Source organism: Mustela nigripes, chromosome X (genome assembly GCF_022355385.1).
Source record: "Mustela nigripes isolate SB6536 chromosome X, MUSNIG.SB6536, whole genome shotgun sequence".
NCBI lineage: Eukaryota > Metazoa > Chordata > Mammalia > Carnivora > Mustelidae > Mustela > Mustela nigripes.
In genome coordinates, this window is record NC_081575.1 from 80,564,407 (window position 1) to 80,582,270 (window position 17,864).

At 47.5% G+C, this 17,864-nt stretch overlaps 1 protein-coding gene across 2 annotated transcripts in view; it reads left to right on the top strand.

The window, feature by feature from the left end:
- Positions 1 to 17,864, top strand: part of SHROOM4 (shroom family member 4) — a 208,746-nt gene that overhangs the window by 155,834 nt on the left and 35,048 nt on the right. The window contains exons 1-4 of one of the 2 annotated variants that reach the window (XM_059385934.1): positions 1,514 to 1,883; positions 6,536 to 6,670; positions 9,789 to 12,264; positions 17,518 to 17,579. In XM_059385934.1, the coding sequence (XP_059241917.1) occupies positions 6,615 to 6,670; positions 9,789 to 12,264; positions 17,518 to 17,579 (2,594 nt within the window). In that variant the 5' untranslated portion in view covers positions 1,514 to 1,883; positions 6,536 to 6,614. Of the gene's footprint in view, positions 1 to 1,513; positions 1,884 to 6,535; positions 6,671 to 9,788; positions 12,265 to 17,517; positions 17,580 to 17,864 lie in introns of those variants that run through there. The other variant, XM_059385933.1, reaches the window with a different exon arrangement.

Consider the following 17,864-nt stretch of genomic DNA (forward strand, 5'->3'; position numbering starts at 1 on the left):
AGAGCCCCATGCAGGGCTTGATCCCAGGACCCTGAGATCATGACCTGAGCCAAAGGCAGAGGCTTAACCCACTGAGCCACCCAGGTGCCCCTGGACCTTCTTTTAACTAGTCCTTTCTCTTTCATCTTCATTTGGATTAAAAAAGTTATTTTTCTTGCTATTAACAGTACTTTTGCCCATTATTATTTGGGGTAGAAGATAACATTAACAGCAGGTGCCAATTATTGAATACCAGTGGGTAAGAAAATGGAAGCCCTGTGACATGCCCAAGTCCAAACCAGGAGTGAGTAGTGAAGCTGAGACTCCAAGCCAGATTGATATGCCCATAAAATCCCCAGCCTTTCCCTATACAGTACTAACTACCAAAGGGAGGCCTATGGGCTTCTTTGGATGGCACCAGCCTTTTGGGGAGTAGACAAAAGTCAACCCAGACTTCCCCAGATGGTACACACGGAGGAGAGGGGAAGAGGCTCCAGGAACAATTTCCCCAGAGAGGAATAGCCTGGGCATGCTTCTTGTCCTGAGGGGACCCATATAAGCCCTCTTGGGCCAGAAACTGCTGGACTTTGGACCAGAGGCCAAGGGAAACTGGAATGGGGATTAGGAATATTACAAAGGGCAACCCCCAACTCTAAATCCCTGAGAGAAATTAAACTCTGATGCCTGACTTGGGGCTTGGGATATAAGAAACTAACGTGTGGCTGCTCTGGTTTCTGGCTATCACACATGTCAGTGAGGACGTCATCTGAAGCCCCAGCCTGGGGCCCAGGACTATTACATCACAGCATGTTTAGCTGGAAGGGTCATTTGTTTCAATGGAGTCAACATTTTATTTTTCAGAGAGGAAACGGAAGCTCAGAGAGAAGGAGTAAGTTGTCAGAAGTCCGAGCAAATTCACAGCAGAGCCAGAGATGCTGACTCCAAGCACCACTATTCTGGAGTTGGGGTCTCTACTGCAAAATAAGGTTTTCCCTGGATTGGCTCAGGTGCCCATAGGAAGTGCAGACCCTGTAAAATATGACCCAGACTGGTTTATAAGTCTTTCTGCCTCAACAGAACCTTCTCCTTGGAAAATCTCTAGGTCACTTGCTCCCAGCTATGTAAAATAGCAGTAGTCCTTCCTCCTTGCTCTTCTGGACCTGGAGGCTGCTAACCTTGGCTGATCTGGGCTTCCCTTTTCTGGGGCCCAGCAGACCTACAGAGATGGCTGGGTGGGGTCAGCTTGGTTCAGGAAGCACAGGAATTCTTTTAAGTGTATGTGTCTGGGGTATTTTTCTCTCTCACTTACGTGTATTTTTAAAAATTCTTTTTAGACACTCGCTTTATCTTTCCCAAACATCATTTCCTTGCTCCTTTCCTGAGTTCTAGCAGTGGCTGGGGGCCCAGCTTCCTTATTGGCCCCTGAGCTGTGGAAGGGGGTGGGCCAGGACCCAGAGGAGGCTGGAGTAGGGAACAGGGGGGCTGTTTATGCTGCTGGAACTGCCTTTCATCCTTCCCTTTGCCACCAGGGTGCTGGCTGGTTTCTGGAGCAACGTCTTCACTCCTTCAGTCCTGCTCTCTGACACTGGCTTTCGGTCCCTACAGTTGTGGCCACATCTAGGTCCAACGGTTGGTGACCATACCTTGCCTTCAGTGCTACTCCTCTCTGTTCTTGGAACTGGGACCTGACTGTGCCTGAGGCCCTTGGATCACACTCAGGAGCTGGGGCTGATGGCCCATGATCTCAGGAGGTCTTAAAAGGAAGGCAGACGGGTCCCAGCTAAGGAAGATCCAGCCTGCAGGAAGGAGCCTTGGGGTCTGGCTGGAGGGGTCCTTGGGCACCCAAGCTGATTGGATACCCAGCTTTCTCCTAATCCATCTCCCCACGAGGGACAAGTTCCATGGTAGGTACTGCGGGTAGTCATGGCTGCTGCCCCTCTCCCCACTTCAGCTTTCTTTCTTTAATATACCTTTCTTTGTTTCCTAAGGAAGGAACTTTGGGACAATGAATGGTTGGGTATGTACTAATGACAATGTCTGAGACAAGCATGGGAGAAAGGGCAGGCCACTGGTGTCATTCCTTCCATGCCTAGGCCTGGAGCTGCATGGTTGGTGGTTGGCATTTTCTTGCCTCTCTGCTTATTTCTCTTCATCCGTCTTCCCCACTGCCTAAAGGGGGTATGGTTTAAATCTAGGACCACTGGGACTTTCCTTTTCTGACTGCTTCTTGTGGAAAGAGCCAAGAGGAGCCTCAGATATACCAGCTTGTTGAGACAGGACCCTCTTTGGGGAGGAGGGGTCATGCGGTATCCTAGAAAGGACTGGAGGTTCTAAGCCTCATCCTCATGCCAAAGCAATTTCAGTTTTCTGAAGCTGGCAGTGCAGTTCAGCTTTCTGTTACCTGTTCTTTTTTTCTTTTTAAGTTCATGGTATGTCAGGCACTCTTCCAAGTGATTTCACACATGTGATCACATTTAATTCAGGCTACAACTCATGAGTAAAGAATAGTTATCTTCATCATTTTACAGATAAAGAATCTGCAGCTCAGGGAAGTGACTTGCCCAAGGTCACACAGCTAGCAGTGGAATGTAAGTATGGACTATCTCCAAGTATAGGGATGTTTAGGAATAATACTAGACCAAGTATCAGACCCTGTAGATAGTTTCCTCTCCTTTCCCAAACTAGCACCAAAAGGCCCCAGCTCTAGCTATAGTTCCTCTGCTAGGATTTTTCTTCCCCATGTTTGGGGTTTTGTTCCCATGGTCCCAAAGTCCCTACTGCCTTGCTTCTGTCTCCTTTTGGATTGTTTCCTACTCTTGGAGAAACTCTAGAGAGTAGGGACCTTTGCAAGCTATGTTTCAAAGTGTGGCAAGGGAGTGGTGTAGCAGAACCTTGACATTGGTTAGACAAACCCATTGGGAGTACTCTTGAACCATCGAGAAGAACAAATCTGAGTTGATAACCCTTGTTAGAGACTATGTATTATTTGTTGACTGCTTGTTATGCATCAGGCTGTGTCTCAGATGCTTTGAGAATATTATCCTTAATCCTCACAATAACCTAGCCAGGTAAGGACTATTGTTCCCTTTCTCAGATAAGAAAATCAAAGCGCAAATGGCTTAAGTGACTTGTGTAGAATCACATATCCAAAGTTATAGAGTTAGGATATGAACAAAGATCTGTCTACTTGTGTCTGTCTTCTTGCTTACTGACCTAATACAGTTGGTAGGATGAAATGATGATAAGCAATATAAAAGCATCATATTATTATTGGTAAATTGTGAGGACTCAATTACTAAGGACAAGCACCCGGGAGGACACAGTACTTGAGCAGCACCTGGAAGAACAGGTGGGATTCAGATTGACAAAATGAGAGGGGGATCCCAGGAAAAGGAGACAGAATAATATCTACAATTGGTTGAGGACTTACCAGACTGTGTTCTAAGCAACTGACATGCATTGTCTCATTTGTTCTTTACAACTGCACAAATTATTTTATCTCCCATTTAACTGCAGTAGAAACTAGAGCTCTTGAGAAGTGAAGTCACTATGTAACCAACAGAGCTCCTAAGTGGCGGGGCTGGAATTCAAACCAAGGTGCTCCATCTCCAGAGCCTGTGCTAGATTCTGTTGGGAAACCAACAGCAAAGACACAAAATTGCTTTCAGGCCATGATTGGAGCACAGCCATGGGAGAGTGGGCTGGATGGGTAAAGCTATCTTAGAGACGACCTTGAAAGTCAGATCCAGTTTCTATTTGCTGCAGAACAGGGTAAGAAATAGGGAGCCAGTAAAGATTCTTGAATAGATGAATGCCACAATTCAATTGGTGTTTGACACAGTGTGATCTTAAAAGCAATGACTGGAGGGGCAACTGGGTGGCTCAGTTGGTTAAGTGTCTGCCTTCAGCTCAGGTCATGATCCCGGGATCCTGGGTTCCCTGCTCAGCTGGGAGTCTGCCCTTCTTCTCTCTGCACCCCCACTCATGCTTTCTCTCTTTCTCCCTCTCAAATAAATAAATAAATAAAAGCTTTAAAAAGTAAAAGCAATGACTGGAGGTGGAATAAGGGGAGACTGGCTGGCAGACTGACACACTATTATGGATATAAAGTGTTAAGGGCCTGGACTAGACCAGAAGGGGTTGGTGGCAGGTTCTGTGGAGAAGTGTGATTATGTGAAATAGTCTCAGTGAAAATGAGAGAGAGAAAGGGAGAGAGAGAGAGAGCGAGAGAATCCAGAAAGATATAAAAGAAAACTCAGTAGAACTCAGGGAGGGATTAGATGGTTGGGGAGAAGGTGGTATCAAGGCTAACCACCCAAATGTTAAACCCTGGACTCAGAAAAACTTTAGAAATCCTGGATGTAGAAGAAGGGCCCCAAATAAGAAAGGTACCCTGTTCTCTACTGTATCCTCCCTCGGTGCCTAGAAGCATAGTACATAGTAATCACACACATGGTTCATATTACTTCTATGATCTGCTTTATACACAGTTGTTAATGAGGACTACCAGGTAATAGTAGCTGGAAAGACTTCTAGTGTCATGGCTTTGTGCATGAGACTCTGGAACAGGCACCCCACCTCCTCCTCTGCCAAGGTCTTCTTGTGCCTCGAACCTCCCTGATGAGTACTCTGAAACCCATAACAGAACACTATAGTTAATAGTGGAGGCCTCGTTTGGCTTTCCTGCCCATAAATCGTAGCCAGTGCTGCTGACCTGTGGCTCTGATTCCTGACCTTTGCCAAACAGCTTCCCTTGCCCTTCCTCTCACACCTCCTTGTCTGTGTCTGCCCTGTTACCACTCAACCCACGTTTACCCCAGCAAGGCCATTCTCCTCAGGACTACTTTTTAGGCCTTGGGCCTCTAAAGCCTTGCACTGCTGGGATTTTCTGTGTTTCCACAGCAGGGAGGGGCATTCCCAGCTAGGATGGAATCTAGTTTAAGTCTATCCACTACTGCTCCTGGGAGGTAGAGAGCTGATTTATCTCACTAGATAACAAGATTGTTCAAAACAGGGCCCCTTATCCTAGTCAACTCTGTACCCTCAGTGTCTAGTATGGAGCCACAGTAAATGGCTGCATAAATCAGTAAAAAAGCTGTCCGCTCTCTCTCCCCCTCTCTCATCTCCTTATTTGTCATTCTTTTCTCTTACTCTGTCATTCATCTCTCTCTCTATCACCCATTTCCCTTTACTATGTATTTCTCTATAATCTCAGATCTCTCCCTTTCTGTCATTTGTTTGTCTTGGTATCCTCTCTCACTCTTTTTCTTTTTTTTTAGATTTTTATTTATTTTTTTGAGAGAGAGCACATGCAGTCAGAAGGGCAGACGAAGAAGGAGACACAGACTCACTGCTGAGCAGAGAGCCCGATGTGGCACTCGATCCCAGGACCCTAGAATCATGACCTAAGCCAAAGAAAGACTCTTAACCGAGTGAGACACCCAGGCACCCCAATCCTCTCTCACTCTTATCTCTATCATCCACCTGGTCCTTCTGACATCTGTCTCTTTCTTGCTTGCTTCCTTGCTTTCTGCCCCTCCCTCCTCCACCTCATCAGTCTTCTCCTAATCTTCTGGCATGACCCATGTCCCCCATCTGCTCTGCTCTTCCCCCATGTCATTCTGCCCCCACTTGCAAGGGCGACGTCTCTTCATGGGGAATATACCAGAGGAGAGGAATGGGTCTTGTCTAAGCTGGTCAGTGCAAAAGTATGGCAGCAGCCTCCAGCACCAGACAGACCCTGTGATTACATCCCGGGCCTTGGCCTCAAACCTGTTTCCCTTTAGGTACCCTTGCTGGGCTGAGCAGCCAGTCTCCTCTGTCAGCCTCGCCCCGCACCTTCACCACTCTGTGCTATATTCCCTGGCAGGAGCTGGGGTTCCTTGCCAGCCCCCCTTTGCCGACAAATGCAGGCATTTCACCTCTGTCCCCATCTTATCCTTCTCTTTCAGGGCCTTCGTCAGGTTTTATTTGTATTAGCTCTCTCACTCTCACTCATCTGTAAGCTCTCAAGGGCAGAGACCATGTTTCATTCATCTTGGTGTCCCCAGAGCTGTGCACAGTTGGTACATACAACAAATGCTTATCAAATGAACAAGTGAAAATTGGAGGATTTGCAGCCTCTTGTTGACTTGTTTGAACTTCCTAATCACTTGCCTCTTCTTTTCTTAGAGAGAAATGAGAATACTGACCAGACTGATTTTTTCCCCAAGAAAACTTGGGGTAGCTCAGTGTTTACTGGGAAGTAATACTCATTTCTTCCACAGATACTTACTGAGCATCTACTGTAGTGTCTAGCACTGTTGTTTGTGCTTGGGATACACCGACAACCAAAACAGACCAGGGAAGCCAACATTCTGTATAGCCACACCTCGCCCTGATGATGAAGGGAATTTGAAAGCTGGGAGCTGAGGAGGGCCACTAAGATTCCTATATCAGCTCCTTGCAAGATGTTCTACTTCATTTAAGGGAAAGAGGGGGTGGTGGCGGAAGCTGCATGGGAAGTGATTTCAGCTCTGGTTCCCTAAGCTGACTTCCTGTCCCTTTCTTGCTGTAGGAGAAACACCCCTGTCAGTAGGCCGCACTCATGGCATGTGGCCAAGCTGCTGGAGGGATGCCCTGAAGCGGCCACCACCATGCATTTCCCTTCTGAAGCCTTCAGCTTGTCCTGGCATTCCGGCTGCAACACCAGGTGAGTCTAGAACCCTCCCCCTCAAGATGGGCTGGAGGGTAGACAACCTGGCCATGCCCCCTTTTCTGTTCTAGTGCCTATTGGATGGCAGAGTCCAGAGTGCTATAATGGAAAATGGAGTGGGATTCTGTAGTCCCTGTGTTCTAGGCCTTGGCTACTTACTGCTGAATCTCTTTGACTTTGGGACAGTCCCTTTCCTTCTAGAAAATATTTCCTTGAAATACTTACTTCATGTGGCTTGCAAAACACCACACTCTCTTGCTTCTCATCCTACTTCAATGGCTGCTCCTTTGATGTATTTTCCCTTGATTCTTCCACATCTCCCCGACCCCCACCTCGGTCTCTAAATGCAGGAGGGAACTGGAGCTCAGTTCTGGTCCTCTTCTCTAGCTACAGTGACTCACTGGTGATCTCATCCAGAGTTCATCAGCTCTGTCACAGAGCCAAAGCCTTCAGACTGGGCACCTCCCTGAATGACAGAGTCTACTTGCCATGAGGATCTCTCAATTTAGTGTCCTGGTATTGCCTGTTGTGAAAACAACAGCCCAGAAGAGACAGAGTACTCTTTCTGCAAAAACTCAGAGTGAACAAAGCTGACCTTTCCCTTCCACAGTAAGATCTTCCCTCTCAGGAGGAATTTCTGGTATTGAGGCTCAGAGAAGCCATGCACTGAGTTTCCCCAGTCAGTGACTTTATTTGGCATCAGAAGACAAGGGCTCCGTGCAGAGGTGGAGGCAGCTTTGTTCTGGAAGAATACACTGAAGCATATTCTGAGCTTGACTCTTGTTTGAGTAGGGGTGTGGTTATTTGCAGCAGGAAAGGCGGTAGGGTGGGTGGAAGATTCCCTTGCCAACAAGGAATCGATGGATTCTTAGCCCAGAGGTCAAGTGAACAGAGTGGCTAAGGGGTGAGAAGGGAGCAAGGATTAAGAAAGGCTGATCTGAGGGTCTTGTGGGCCCCTGCCACTGCTCAGTTCTTGCTTTCTGAACTGTGACCTTTCTGAGAACAGTCTGTGACCTCTGGGGTTCTAGTCATAGGGAGTTACTGGCATGACTTGGCTCACTTTGGCTTTGTTTATGGGAAATGGTACTTAAAATTCTAGATTGTCTCTGCTCCCAGTCCCTTCCTAGGTCTCCCTGGTTTGGCTTTGCTGTGGGGATGAGGAAGGGATGGGTAGGTGGCAAATCTCAACACTAGTGGTACAGAGGGCACTGATAACAATAGGAGTTAAAACAAAAAGCAAAAGAACTGCAGCTACCATGTACTGAACCTTTTCTAGGTGCCTGGGCTGTGACAAGAGCTTTACTTGCAAATGGCAGTACAGACAAAAGGTTGATCTCCAGGATCTATAAAGAACTTCTCAAACTCAACACGTACAAAACAGATAATCATATCAAAAAATGGGCAGAAGATATGAACAGACACTTCTCTGATAAAGACATACAAATGGCTATCCGACACATGAAAAAATGTTCATTATCACTAGCCATCAGGGAGATTCAAATTAAAACCACATTGAGATATCACCTTACACCAGTTAGAATGGCCAAAATTAGCAAGGAAAAACAACATGTGTTGAAGGGGATGTGGAGAAAGGGGAACCCTCTTCCACTGTTGGTGGGAATGCAAGTTGGTGCAGCCTCTTTGGAGAACAGTGTGGAGATTCCTCAAGAAATTAAAAATAGAGCTTCCCTATGACCCTGCCATTGCACTACTGGGTATTTACCCCAAAGATACAGATGTAGTGAAAAGAAGGGCCATCTGTACCCCCATGTTTATAGCAGCAATGGCCACGGTCACCAAACTGTGGAAAGAACCAAGATGCCCTTCAACAGACGAATGGATAAGGAAGAGCGTTACATTTATTAACTGATTTCACCCACAAAGCAATCTTCTGATACAGACATTATTATTAGTCCCATTTTTAAAGACTTTATTTATTTGAGAGAGAGAGAGAAAGAGAGAGAATACGAGCAGGGAGAAGGGCAGAGGGAGAAGCAAACTCCCCACTGAGCAGGGAACCCAACACAGGGCTTGATCCGAGGACTCTGTGATCATGACCTGGGCCAAAGACTGATGCTTAACTGACTGAGCCACCCAGGTGCCCCTTATTTGTCCCATTTAACAAATAGTATAGCAGAAGAGCTAAGACATTGGACTCACAGAGGCTTGGGTTCAAATTCCAGCTCTGCCTCTTTACCACTTTCATGAGCCAGTCAGTTTACCTCGCTAAGCTTATTTTCTTGACTGTAAGGTGGGGATAATAATATCCCCCCTTCATTTTGATATGAGACATTATAAAGTGCCTGGCACAATGTAGGCCCTTGGTAAATGGTCAGACTTATTAGTATTGAGCAGAGAACAGGGGGTTGCCGAAATTCTGGCCCTGTCTGGATCATGAGCCACAACTGGGTGATCATGAGAAAAATCACCTCCTTGGAATCACTTCCTTTTGCAAGGGCTTGCTTCACTCCAGCTGTTCTCAGTAGTATGGTCTCTGGACCAGCAAAGAGTACCAGCCTCACCTGGGAACTTGTTAGAAGGACAAATTCTCAGGATGCACCCAGTTGTAGCACTGGCAGTGGGGGGGGGGGGGGGGGGGGCCTAGGAACCTGTGTTTGGACAAGCCCTCCCTGTACTCCCTGACATGCACCCAAACTCAGCAGCCACTGATTTACAAAATGGGCTGGCTGAAATTGAATCAACCCTTTAGAGCCCACTCTCTGATACTAATATTCTATGATTGTCTGTCCTGGCAGAGAGCCACATGCTGACTCCCTAAGGATAGTGAGAGGCCAAAAGCAATTCTAGACTCACTGGCGACAGGGAAACGGAACATAAGCCTCAGTGGAGTTCTTACACTTTTAGTCTTCGGGATCTTGTCTTGCCCTCTCTTGCTCCCTTATGCTGTCTTTTCTCCCATTTTTACCACATCTCTGTGGTGCTCCTGTGTTCATATCTTTCCCTGTTCCCCTTCCTTCCTTTCTGGCCTGATCCCCTTCTTATTTGGGGCCTGGTGCCTCTGGGTTGTTCTGCCTTTTCCCCCGGCAGGGCTGGCCAAGGTGGGAAAGGGATCTGGTCATTTGCCTGACTAACTAGTGTGCCCTGTGTCTTGCAGTGACGTGTGTGTGCAGTGGTGCCCACTCTCCCGCCACTGCAGCACTGAGAAAAGTAGCTCCATCGGCAGCATGGAGAGCCTGGAGCAACCAGGCCAAGTTACCTACGAGGGCCACCTCTTGCCCATAGATCAGAACATGTACCCCAACCAGCGCGACTCAGCTTATAGCTCCTTCTCGGCCAGCTCGAATGCCTCTGACTGCGCCCTTTCCCTCAGGCCAGAGGAGCCGGGCTCTGCAGATTGCCTCACGCAAGGCCCCGGGCCAACAAAAGCCCCTAATGGCCGGCCCAGTGTGGCCGAGACCTCAGGAGGTAGCCGGCGAACCACCAGGGGCCCCCTGACTCCCAGCTCCCAGCTGTCATCCCGCCTGCAGGAGGCCCACCACTCAGGGCCTGCCAAGGCTGCCAGAGGCCCACCACAGCCTCCAGTGAGGCGAGATAGTCTGCAGGCCTCCAGAGCCCAGCTCCTCAATGGAGAGCAGCGCAGGGCATCTGAGCCTGGGGACTCCTCGCAGCAGAAGGAGAAAGTGAGCTTAGACACCATGCTATCCCCAAGGAACCCTAGCAGGTTCTGCTGCCTCAGTGGGCAAGACCAAGTGGCAAATGAGGGCCAGCAGAACTGTGAGCTCAGCCAAGTTTCTGAATCCAGCCAGCAGGACTCTGAACATCTACTGATGGAGGCCTCAGCCAAAGCTGTAGGATTCCCAAAAGTGTATGATAAAGCTTCCAGCATAGATTCCAGCCAGCTCAACGAAGCTTCGGCAGAGCAAGCTAAGACTTCTTCTTTTGGCAGCCCTCCACACCTCACAGGACTCACCGGGCATCGCCACAGTGCCCCAGAACAGCTGCTGGCATCCCACTTACAGCACGTGCACCTTGATGCCAGGGGCAGCAAGGGCACAGAGCTCCCAGCTGGGCAAGATGGCCATGAATGGACTCTGTCACCTTTGCATAGCAGCCACACAGGGAAGATAAGTCCATGTCCCCCTCCAGGAGGAGCCCAGGACCAGCCCAGCAAAGAAAGAAAGGCCAGGCAACTGGATGATAGGCCCTTGGGTTCAGGGCATCAGAGCCCAAGCAGTTCACCACACAGAGAGGCTGATGGACACCCTCCAGAGAAAGGTTTCCAGGACCCAAACAGAGCATGCCGAGCAGGCATTGACCTAGCCAGCCAGCAGCCCTCTGCCTCTGGCTCCCTTGTTCAACAAGCCAGGGACTGTTCTTCAACCACTAAAGGAGCTGGCAGCACAGAGGCCACTGAAGAAGGGGAGTGTGGCCGGGTGGGTGGTAGACGGAATGGAGGGCCCCGGGGCCGCTCAATCCAAAACCGGCGGAAGAGTGAGCGTTTTGCTACCAATCTGCGTAATGAAATCCAGAGGAGGAAGGCCCAGCTCCAGAAAAGCAAGAACACCTTGTCACAGTTGTGTGACACTAAGGAGTCTGTAGAGGAGACTGAGGAGCCCCTAGAAAGTACTCCACTTCCTGCCTCTAACTCATCTCTTCTGTCCTCATGTAAAAAACCACCTAGCCCCAGAGATAAGCTCTTCAACAAGAGCATGATCCTCAGGGCTCAGTCTTCAGAGTGCCTCAGCCAAGCCCCAGAGAGCCATGAATCAACAGGCTTGGAGGGACAAATAAGCCCTGCCCAGAGGCCTGGCCAGCCCTCTGTGGGCCTGAACACCTGGTGGAAAGCATCTGAGCCCTCCTTGTCAGACTCTGAGAAAACAAGTGTTCACCGCAGAGTCCGTGGAGGTCACTGGCGGTGGTCTCCAGAGCACAACCTGCAGCCACATGTGGCACTAGCCATGGAAGGCCCTCCTAACCCAGGTGACAGCAAGGAATTGAAGGCTTCTGCTACCCAAGCTGGGGAGGAAGCCATCCTCTTGCCCTTTGCAGACAGAAGAAAGTTCTTTGAAGAGAGCAGCAAATCCTTCTCTGCATCTCATTTGCCAGGTTTAACCACTCACAGCAGTAAGACTTTTGCCCAGAGACCAAAACCTATAGACCAAAACTTCCAGCCAATGAGCTCCAGCTACAGGGAACTGAGGCGCCATCCAATGGACCAGTCCTACCATTCCGCAGACCAGCCATATCGTGCTCCAGAGCAATCATATCATTCCCTGTCACCCCTTCAGTCAGAAACTCCCACCTACTCTGAATGTTTTGCAAGCAAAGGTCTAGAACAATCCATGTGCTGCAAGCCACTGCACTGCAGTGATTTTGAGTACCGCAGGACTTGCTCTTACTCCTGCGGCATCCAGGGAGCCATAGTCCATGACCCTTGCATTTATTGTCCTGGAGAGCTCTGCCCGGCTCTGCGGAAGAGAAACATGATGCCTAACTGCTACAGCTGTCGATGCCACCACCACCAGTGCATCCGGTGTGCAGCGTGCTATCATAACCCCCAGCACGGTGGCCCTGAGGATAGCAGCCTGGCGCCTGGCACCACCTGGAAACCCAGGAAGCCCACAGTGCAGGTGAGGCCTTGGTTCTTGGATGGGTTTGTTTCCTTACTCTCTTGGTGAGGACAAAGTGAGGAAGACCTTACACTTACCACCTTACCATCCTGGAAACCATACAGACCCTGGCTTTGCCAGAGGGTGGCTTCATAACCCTGGGCAAGCCACTCAGCCACCACAACTGCAGTGAACCCATCTTGAGAGTTAGGTGAAAATAAACATTTTTTCTTTACAAAATGGACAGAACCGGGATTTATATCTGGACTGTCAAAATGGGTATCTGAATGACCTTGAGCAAGTTGTGCAACCACCCAAACTTGCAATCGCATGATTTTGAAAGGGCATAAAGGGGAATTTTTGCTTCACAAAATGGCCAATCCTGAGAAAAGCATTATTACCTCTATTATCTCTAAAGAGGGGAAATATAATGACTGCCTCATAGATCAGTTGTAAGGATCAAAACAGGCCCAGTGCCTGACAGAAAGTAGCACTTACTCCCTTCCATTTCCTGCTCACAAACTCCCTGGAGCTGCAAACTTTGCACATGTCCCCCGGGTTCTGCTTTTAGAGATTTGATCACTCTGGTTTCCTAAAGAATAATCTTCTGCCCTTCTCCAGCCTATCTTTGTCAGAGACCCAGGGCTAGACTAGTTGTTGCTATACCCTGGTTACAGCCTACCACCCCAACACAGGCCACCACCATCCCCCAGGGTATTTCTGAGAGGATCCCCTATGTCCTTGCTAACTCCCTACCACATTCCTGCCCTGTGGCTTCCCTGTGTTGAAATGCTATTGCATAGGCAGACACTTATGAATGACTCAGTGTATGAAATTTCTATAGACATGTTCTTTGAAAAAGGGAACCTTAGGGGTGAAAGAAACCTTACCAAAAGAGCATATACTATTCCTTTTATGTAACATTCTAGAACAACTCTTCGGTGGGAAACAGGTTCAAAACAGTGGCTGCCTATGGAAGGTGCCACAGAGACTGAGTGGGAAAAGGCCTGAAGGAACTTTGTCACATGGTGATTATGTTCTGTATTTTGGTAAGCATTTGAGTTACATAGGTGTATGCATTCTTGTGCATTTCACTGGAGGTAAATTTTGCCTAAAAACATTATAAACAAATAGCAAACTTTATTTAATGACACATATGCTGACATTTTTGAGCTAAATTGATGTATACAACTTACAGTGTTCAGCATACAAATGTTGCACGTATTTTGTTATTTATCCTTAGGACTTCGTGTTTTTGATGCTATTGTAAATAGTATTGTTTTCTTAATAGCAAGTTCAAATTCACTGTTAATACTATATGGAAATACAATTTAATTCTGTATGTTGGCCTTGTACCCCGCAACCTTGCAAAACTCACTTATTAGTTCTGGTAGCTTTGTGGTAGGTTTTAAAAGATTTTCTACATAGACAATCATGTCATCTGCAAATGAAGCTGGTTTTTACCTTCATTTCCATTGTGTATGCCTTTTCTAGGGGAGGGGGGCCTTACTGCACCATCTAGGACCTCCAATACACTGTTTCGTAGAAGTGGTAAGTGTGGCTAGTGTTGCTTTGTTCCTAATCTTGCTCTATTAAGTTTGATGTGAGCTATACATTTTTCCTAGATGCCCTTTGGCAGGTTGAGGAAGTTCTTTTTCATATCTAGTTTTCTGAGAACCTTTATCAGGAGTGGATCCTGCATTTTTTTTTAAACACTTCGTCTAGGGCACCTGGGTGGCTCAGGGGTTTAAAGCCTCTGCCTTCGGCTCAGGTCATGATCCCAGGGTCCTGGGATTGAGACCCACATCGGGCTCTCTGCTCAGCAGGGCGCCTACTTCCCTCTCTCTCTCTCTGCTTACTTGTGATCTCTCTCTCTGTCAAATAAATAAATAAAATCTTTTAAAAAAAAACTTTTTCTATATCTACTGAAATGGTCCTATAGTTTTCTGTTTTACTTAACTGATATGGTGAATGATAATTGATTGATTTTTGAACTAAGAACCAGATAGCATTGCCAGATTAAATCCTACTTGGTCATGACATAGTACCCTTTTTATATGTTACTAGATCTGATTTGCAAATATTTTGTTAAGCATTTTTGTGTTTATGTTAATCAGAGATTTTAGTCTGGAGTTTTCTTATATTGCCCTTGTCTGGTTTTCATGACATGCCAGCCTTACCAAATACATTAGGAGGCGGCCCCTCCTCTTCCATCTTCAAGAAGAGTTTGCGTATAATTGGTATTATTTCTCCCTTAAGCGTTTAATAGAAGGTATCATCAAAGCCATCAGGACCTGGAGTTTTCTTTGTGGAAAGATTTTAAACTACAAATTCCATTTCTTTACTAGATAGAGGTCATTTCAGTCACCTGTTTCTTCTTGAGTGAGCATTGCTAATTTGTCAAGAAATCTTTCTATTTCCTTCATGTTTTCAAATTTTCAGGGATAAAGTTGTCACTTTCTTTAAAATACATCAAGAAGGTAAGATGGATTGGTGGATGCATAGAGGAGTGAATAGGGATGGGATGGGGTAGTTTTAGTGAAGTATTAATTGTTAAATCTAAGTGGTAGATTTATGGGTAATTGTATAAACTTGTTCAACTTTTTTGTATGCCTGAAAATATTTATAATGAAATGTTGAAGCAAAGAGGAGAGGAAATATAAAATAATTGTTAAAGGGCACTGATGTGGGAATCAGACTGCCTGTGTTCAAATCCCCAGCTTTCCACCTGAAAAAAAAAAAAACCCACAGGTAACAATACCTACTTCATAAGTTGGTTATGAGGATTAAATGATGAAATGTATAAAACCCTTAGAACAGTGACTACTGGATAGTAATCATCTTTGAAGTGAGTTATTTTTTCCTAAAATCAAGGGAGATTTTCGCTTAGCTTGAAATGCTTTCTGAAAGAAGGTCCTGCAGATAGACAGTGGAAAAGGGGGCTGAAGCTGGGAGAGAGGAGACGATGGCTTGCGGAAGTGGCAGCCCAGAGCTAGTAACTCCATAAGGGAAGGAGGTGAAAGCTGCAGGTTATAGCGGTTGGCAGCAGCAGGTATGCCCACACCATGCCTCTCATTTTGTACTCTGAAGGAGGGGGGACACGTTGGGCTCCCAGTGCCTGTTAGACCAGCTCAGTAGGTTTGCTTAGACACTAGGCTTTCAGATGCATGGAGCCACTTCCTGCCCATTTCTACCCCTGCCACCTGACCACAAATACATACAAACCCCAGACAGAGGGAAAACTGACAGTATGGGATAGGACACCCCAGTTCAAATGACCAGTTGAAAGAGATAAGCTGTAATAAGATCCCCACTTTATAGCCAGGGAAGCTGAGGCTCAGAGAGGTCACCCATTTAGCAAGTGGCAAAGCCCAAACTTGGATAGCATCATAGTAACTAACATTTGAGTAGCCACAGTGCACCAGGTACTAAGTTAGTCCTCAAAGCAGTCAGGAAATAGGTCCTGTTATTATGATGATCTGTCTGTGAAATAGCTGGGGGAAGTTGGCTAAAGAGCAGCTGGGTACTTGGCATCACCCAATTAGTGTAGGGCAGGTGTGGGATTTGAATCCATGTCCTCTAGCTTCAGAAACCAAGCTCCTCATTGGGCTATACTGCCTCTCCATAAGCTGAAAGAAAAGGCCCAGGCCTTCTCCAGCATGGCGGGATGCCTTCAGGCCATATGGCTTCCAAAGGGGGCGGCAGGCCATCCCCATCTGCAACAAGCCATGGGGATAACTCCCCTGTTGGTTCAAAGAGGGCAGGCAATTTATAGCAACCTAAGTAGCTCAAGGGAAAAAAAGGAAGGTGATATGCTGAGGAGCTGAGAAGGAGGCTGTCAATTGGGACAGGACTTTGGTTTGGCCACTGCTATTTACTGAGCATTTTCCACAGGGCATGGACAGGAAATCCTGGCTCCCACTGTGACTGAATGAGTAATAGTGTCTTTGGGGGCAGGGACATCTCAGAAGGGCATCGAGGCAGAGCCTGAAGTCTAACAAGTTGTCAGAGCTGCTCTAACATGACAGGTACAGGCAGGGACCACTCTGGTCTTGGGAAAGCTGTAAACCTCATCTTTTCCATGGCTTCTAACATCTACAGCCTCCTACATGCTGAGTGCTGTTAGGCATCCTCTGTGCACATCCCACTTTGTTCTCACTCCTGGGAAGCTGGCAAAGCTTGATAGCACAGTCTTTGCCAGATAGGAAGCTGAGATTCAGAGAGGTGACATAACTTCCCTCATATAACACAGCTAGTAAGTGTCTCGGCCAGTATGACTGACACCAAATATCTTACCCCCAAAATGGAGTAAATTTTCATTTTTGTTATTGTTTTACTAAGGCAAAGATAATACAACTTTGAACAGGACCAGTAATAGCATTGGAAAAAGAGGGAATTTGGAAGATCAGTGAGGTTTAGGAAAAATTGTGCATTCCTGATGAGCTAAGCTCTGAGTTGCTAGATAGAGGGATGCTGAATGCAAAATTGGGGAGAATGTCAGAGGCAAATTTGCATCAGGTTTGGAGCTAGAGTAGGAAGGAAAGGACATTTTTTACAAATGGCACCTATAGCTTGGCTACAGGGTAAAGGATTGCTTTGGCAAAGCTCTTAAGGATAGAATGCCCAGGGTAGAGTGTGTACTCCCATAATGTGGAGAATGTGGTACGTGGCAATTATGCTCCCCAGAGATGAACCCGCCTAGGGCCCTTCAAGCAGTGCTGGGAGGAGCGGGGGTGGGGTGTGGGAGGAAGGGCCCATGCAATACAGGGGGTACGCGTGTCCTCTCCATCGGCCTCACCCTGGGAGAAGGTTGCAGCAGGAGCCTTGGGCCTCAAAGCTCCCTCAAGGGCCAGGGCTTCCAAGAAGATGCTTTCTATGTTAGAAGAGGCAAGAGGCGTGAGCAGGTTCACCCAGCAGAACAAACAAAAAGACCTCCTTCACAAGGGCCAGAACAAACAGCAAACGTGCTAAACTGGTTTATAAGGTGGTTTGGGAGGGGAGTGGAGAAAGAGAGGGAAACACAGTTTCTAGAGCACGCTGTCCAGGTCCCCGAGTGCTCTCTTTAGTCTCTGCATGCCCCCAGCACTTCACCGGGCCTCCTTACAAGAAAGGCAGCCCCCTGTGCATGTTTCTCTAGCCCCTGTGCCAGAGTAGAAGAAACCAGTGGGGGTGGGGCATGGCCAGGGGCGGGCTCCTGCCCTCATCACATTTTTGAGGCCATCTGGATACCTGTCTGCTCAGAGCTCCCTCACTTACCGGAATTTTGCCTTGCAGGAATTTCCTGGGGACAAATGGAAACCAATAACAGGAAACAGGAAGACCAGCCAGTTAGGGAGGTAAGTGATCACTCAGGGAGTTGGGGCAAGTTGGTGTCTCTGAGGCTTCTATAGAAATTGCTAAGATCCTGTGTTTGCTTAGTTTCCTTTGAGGAACCCGGCCTGGTGTCCATACCAAGAACTTGGTACCATAAATGTAATCTTGCCTGCCCCCCAGGCAGCTGGGCTACAGACCACTACGACACTTTGGAACATGGAGTAGTCAGGCATTATTGTAGGACATTGGGCCCACCAGCTCAGAGGCCTGCAGCATGCCTGCCCAGGCACATGGATGTGTGGGAGCAT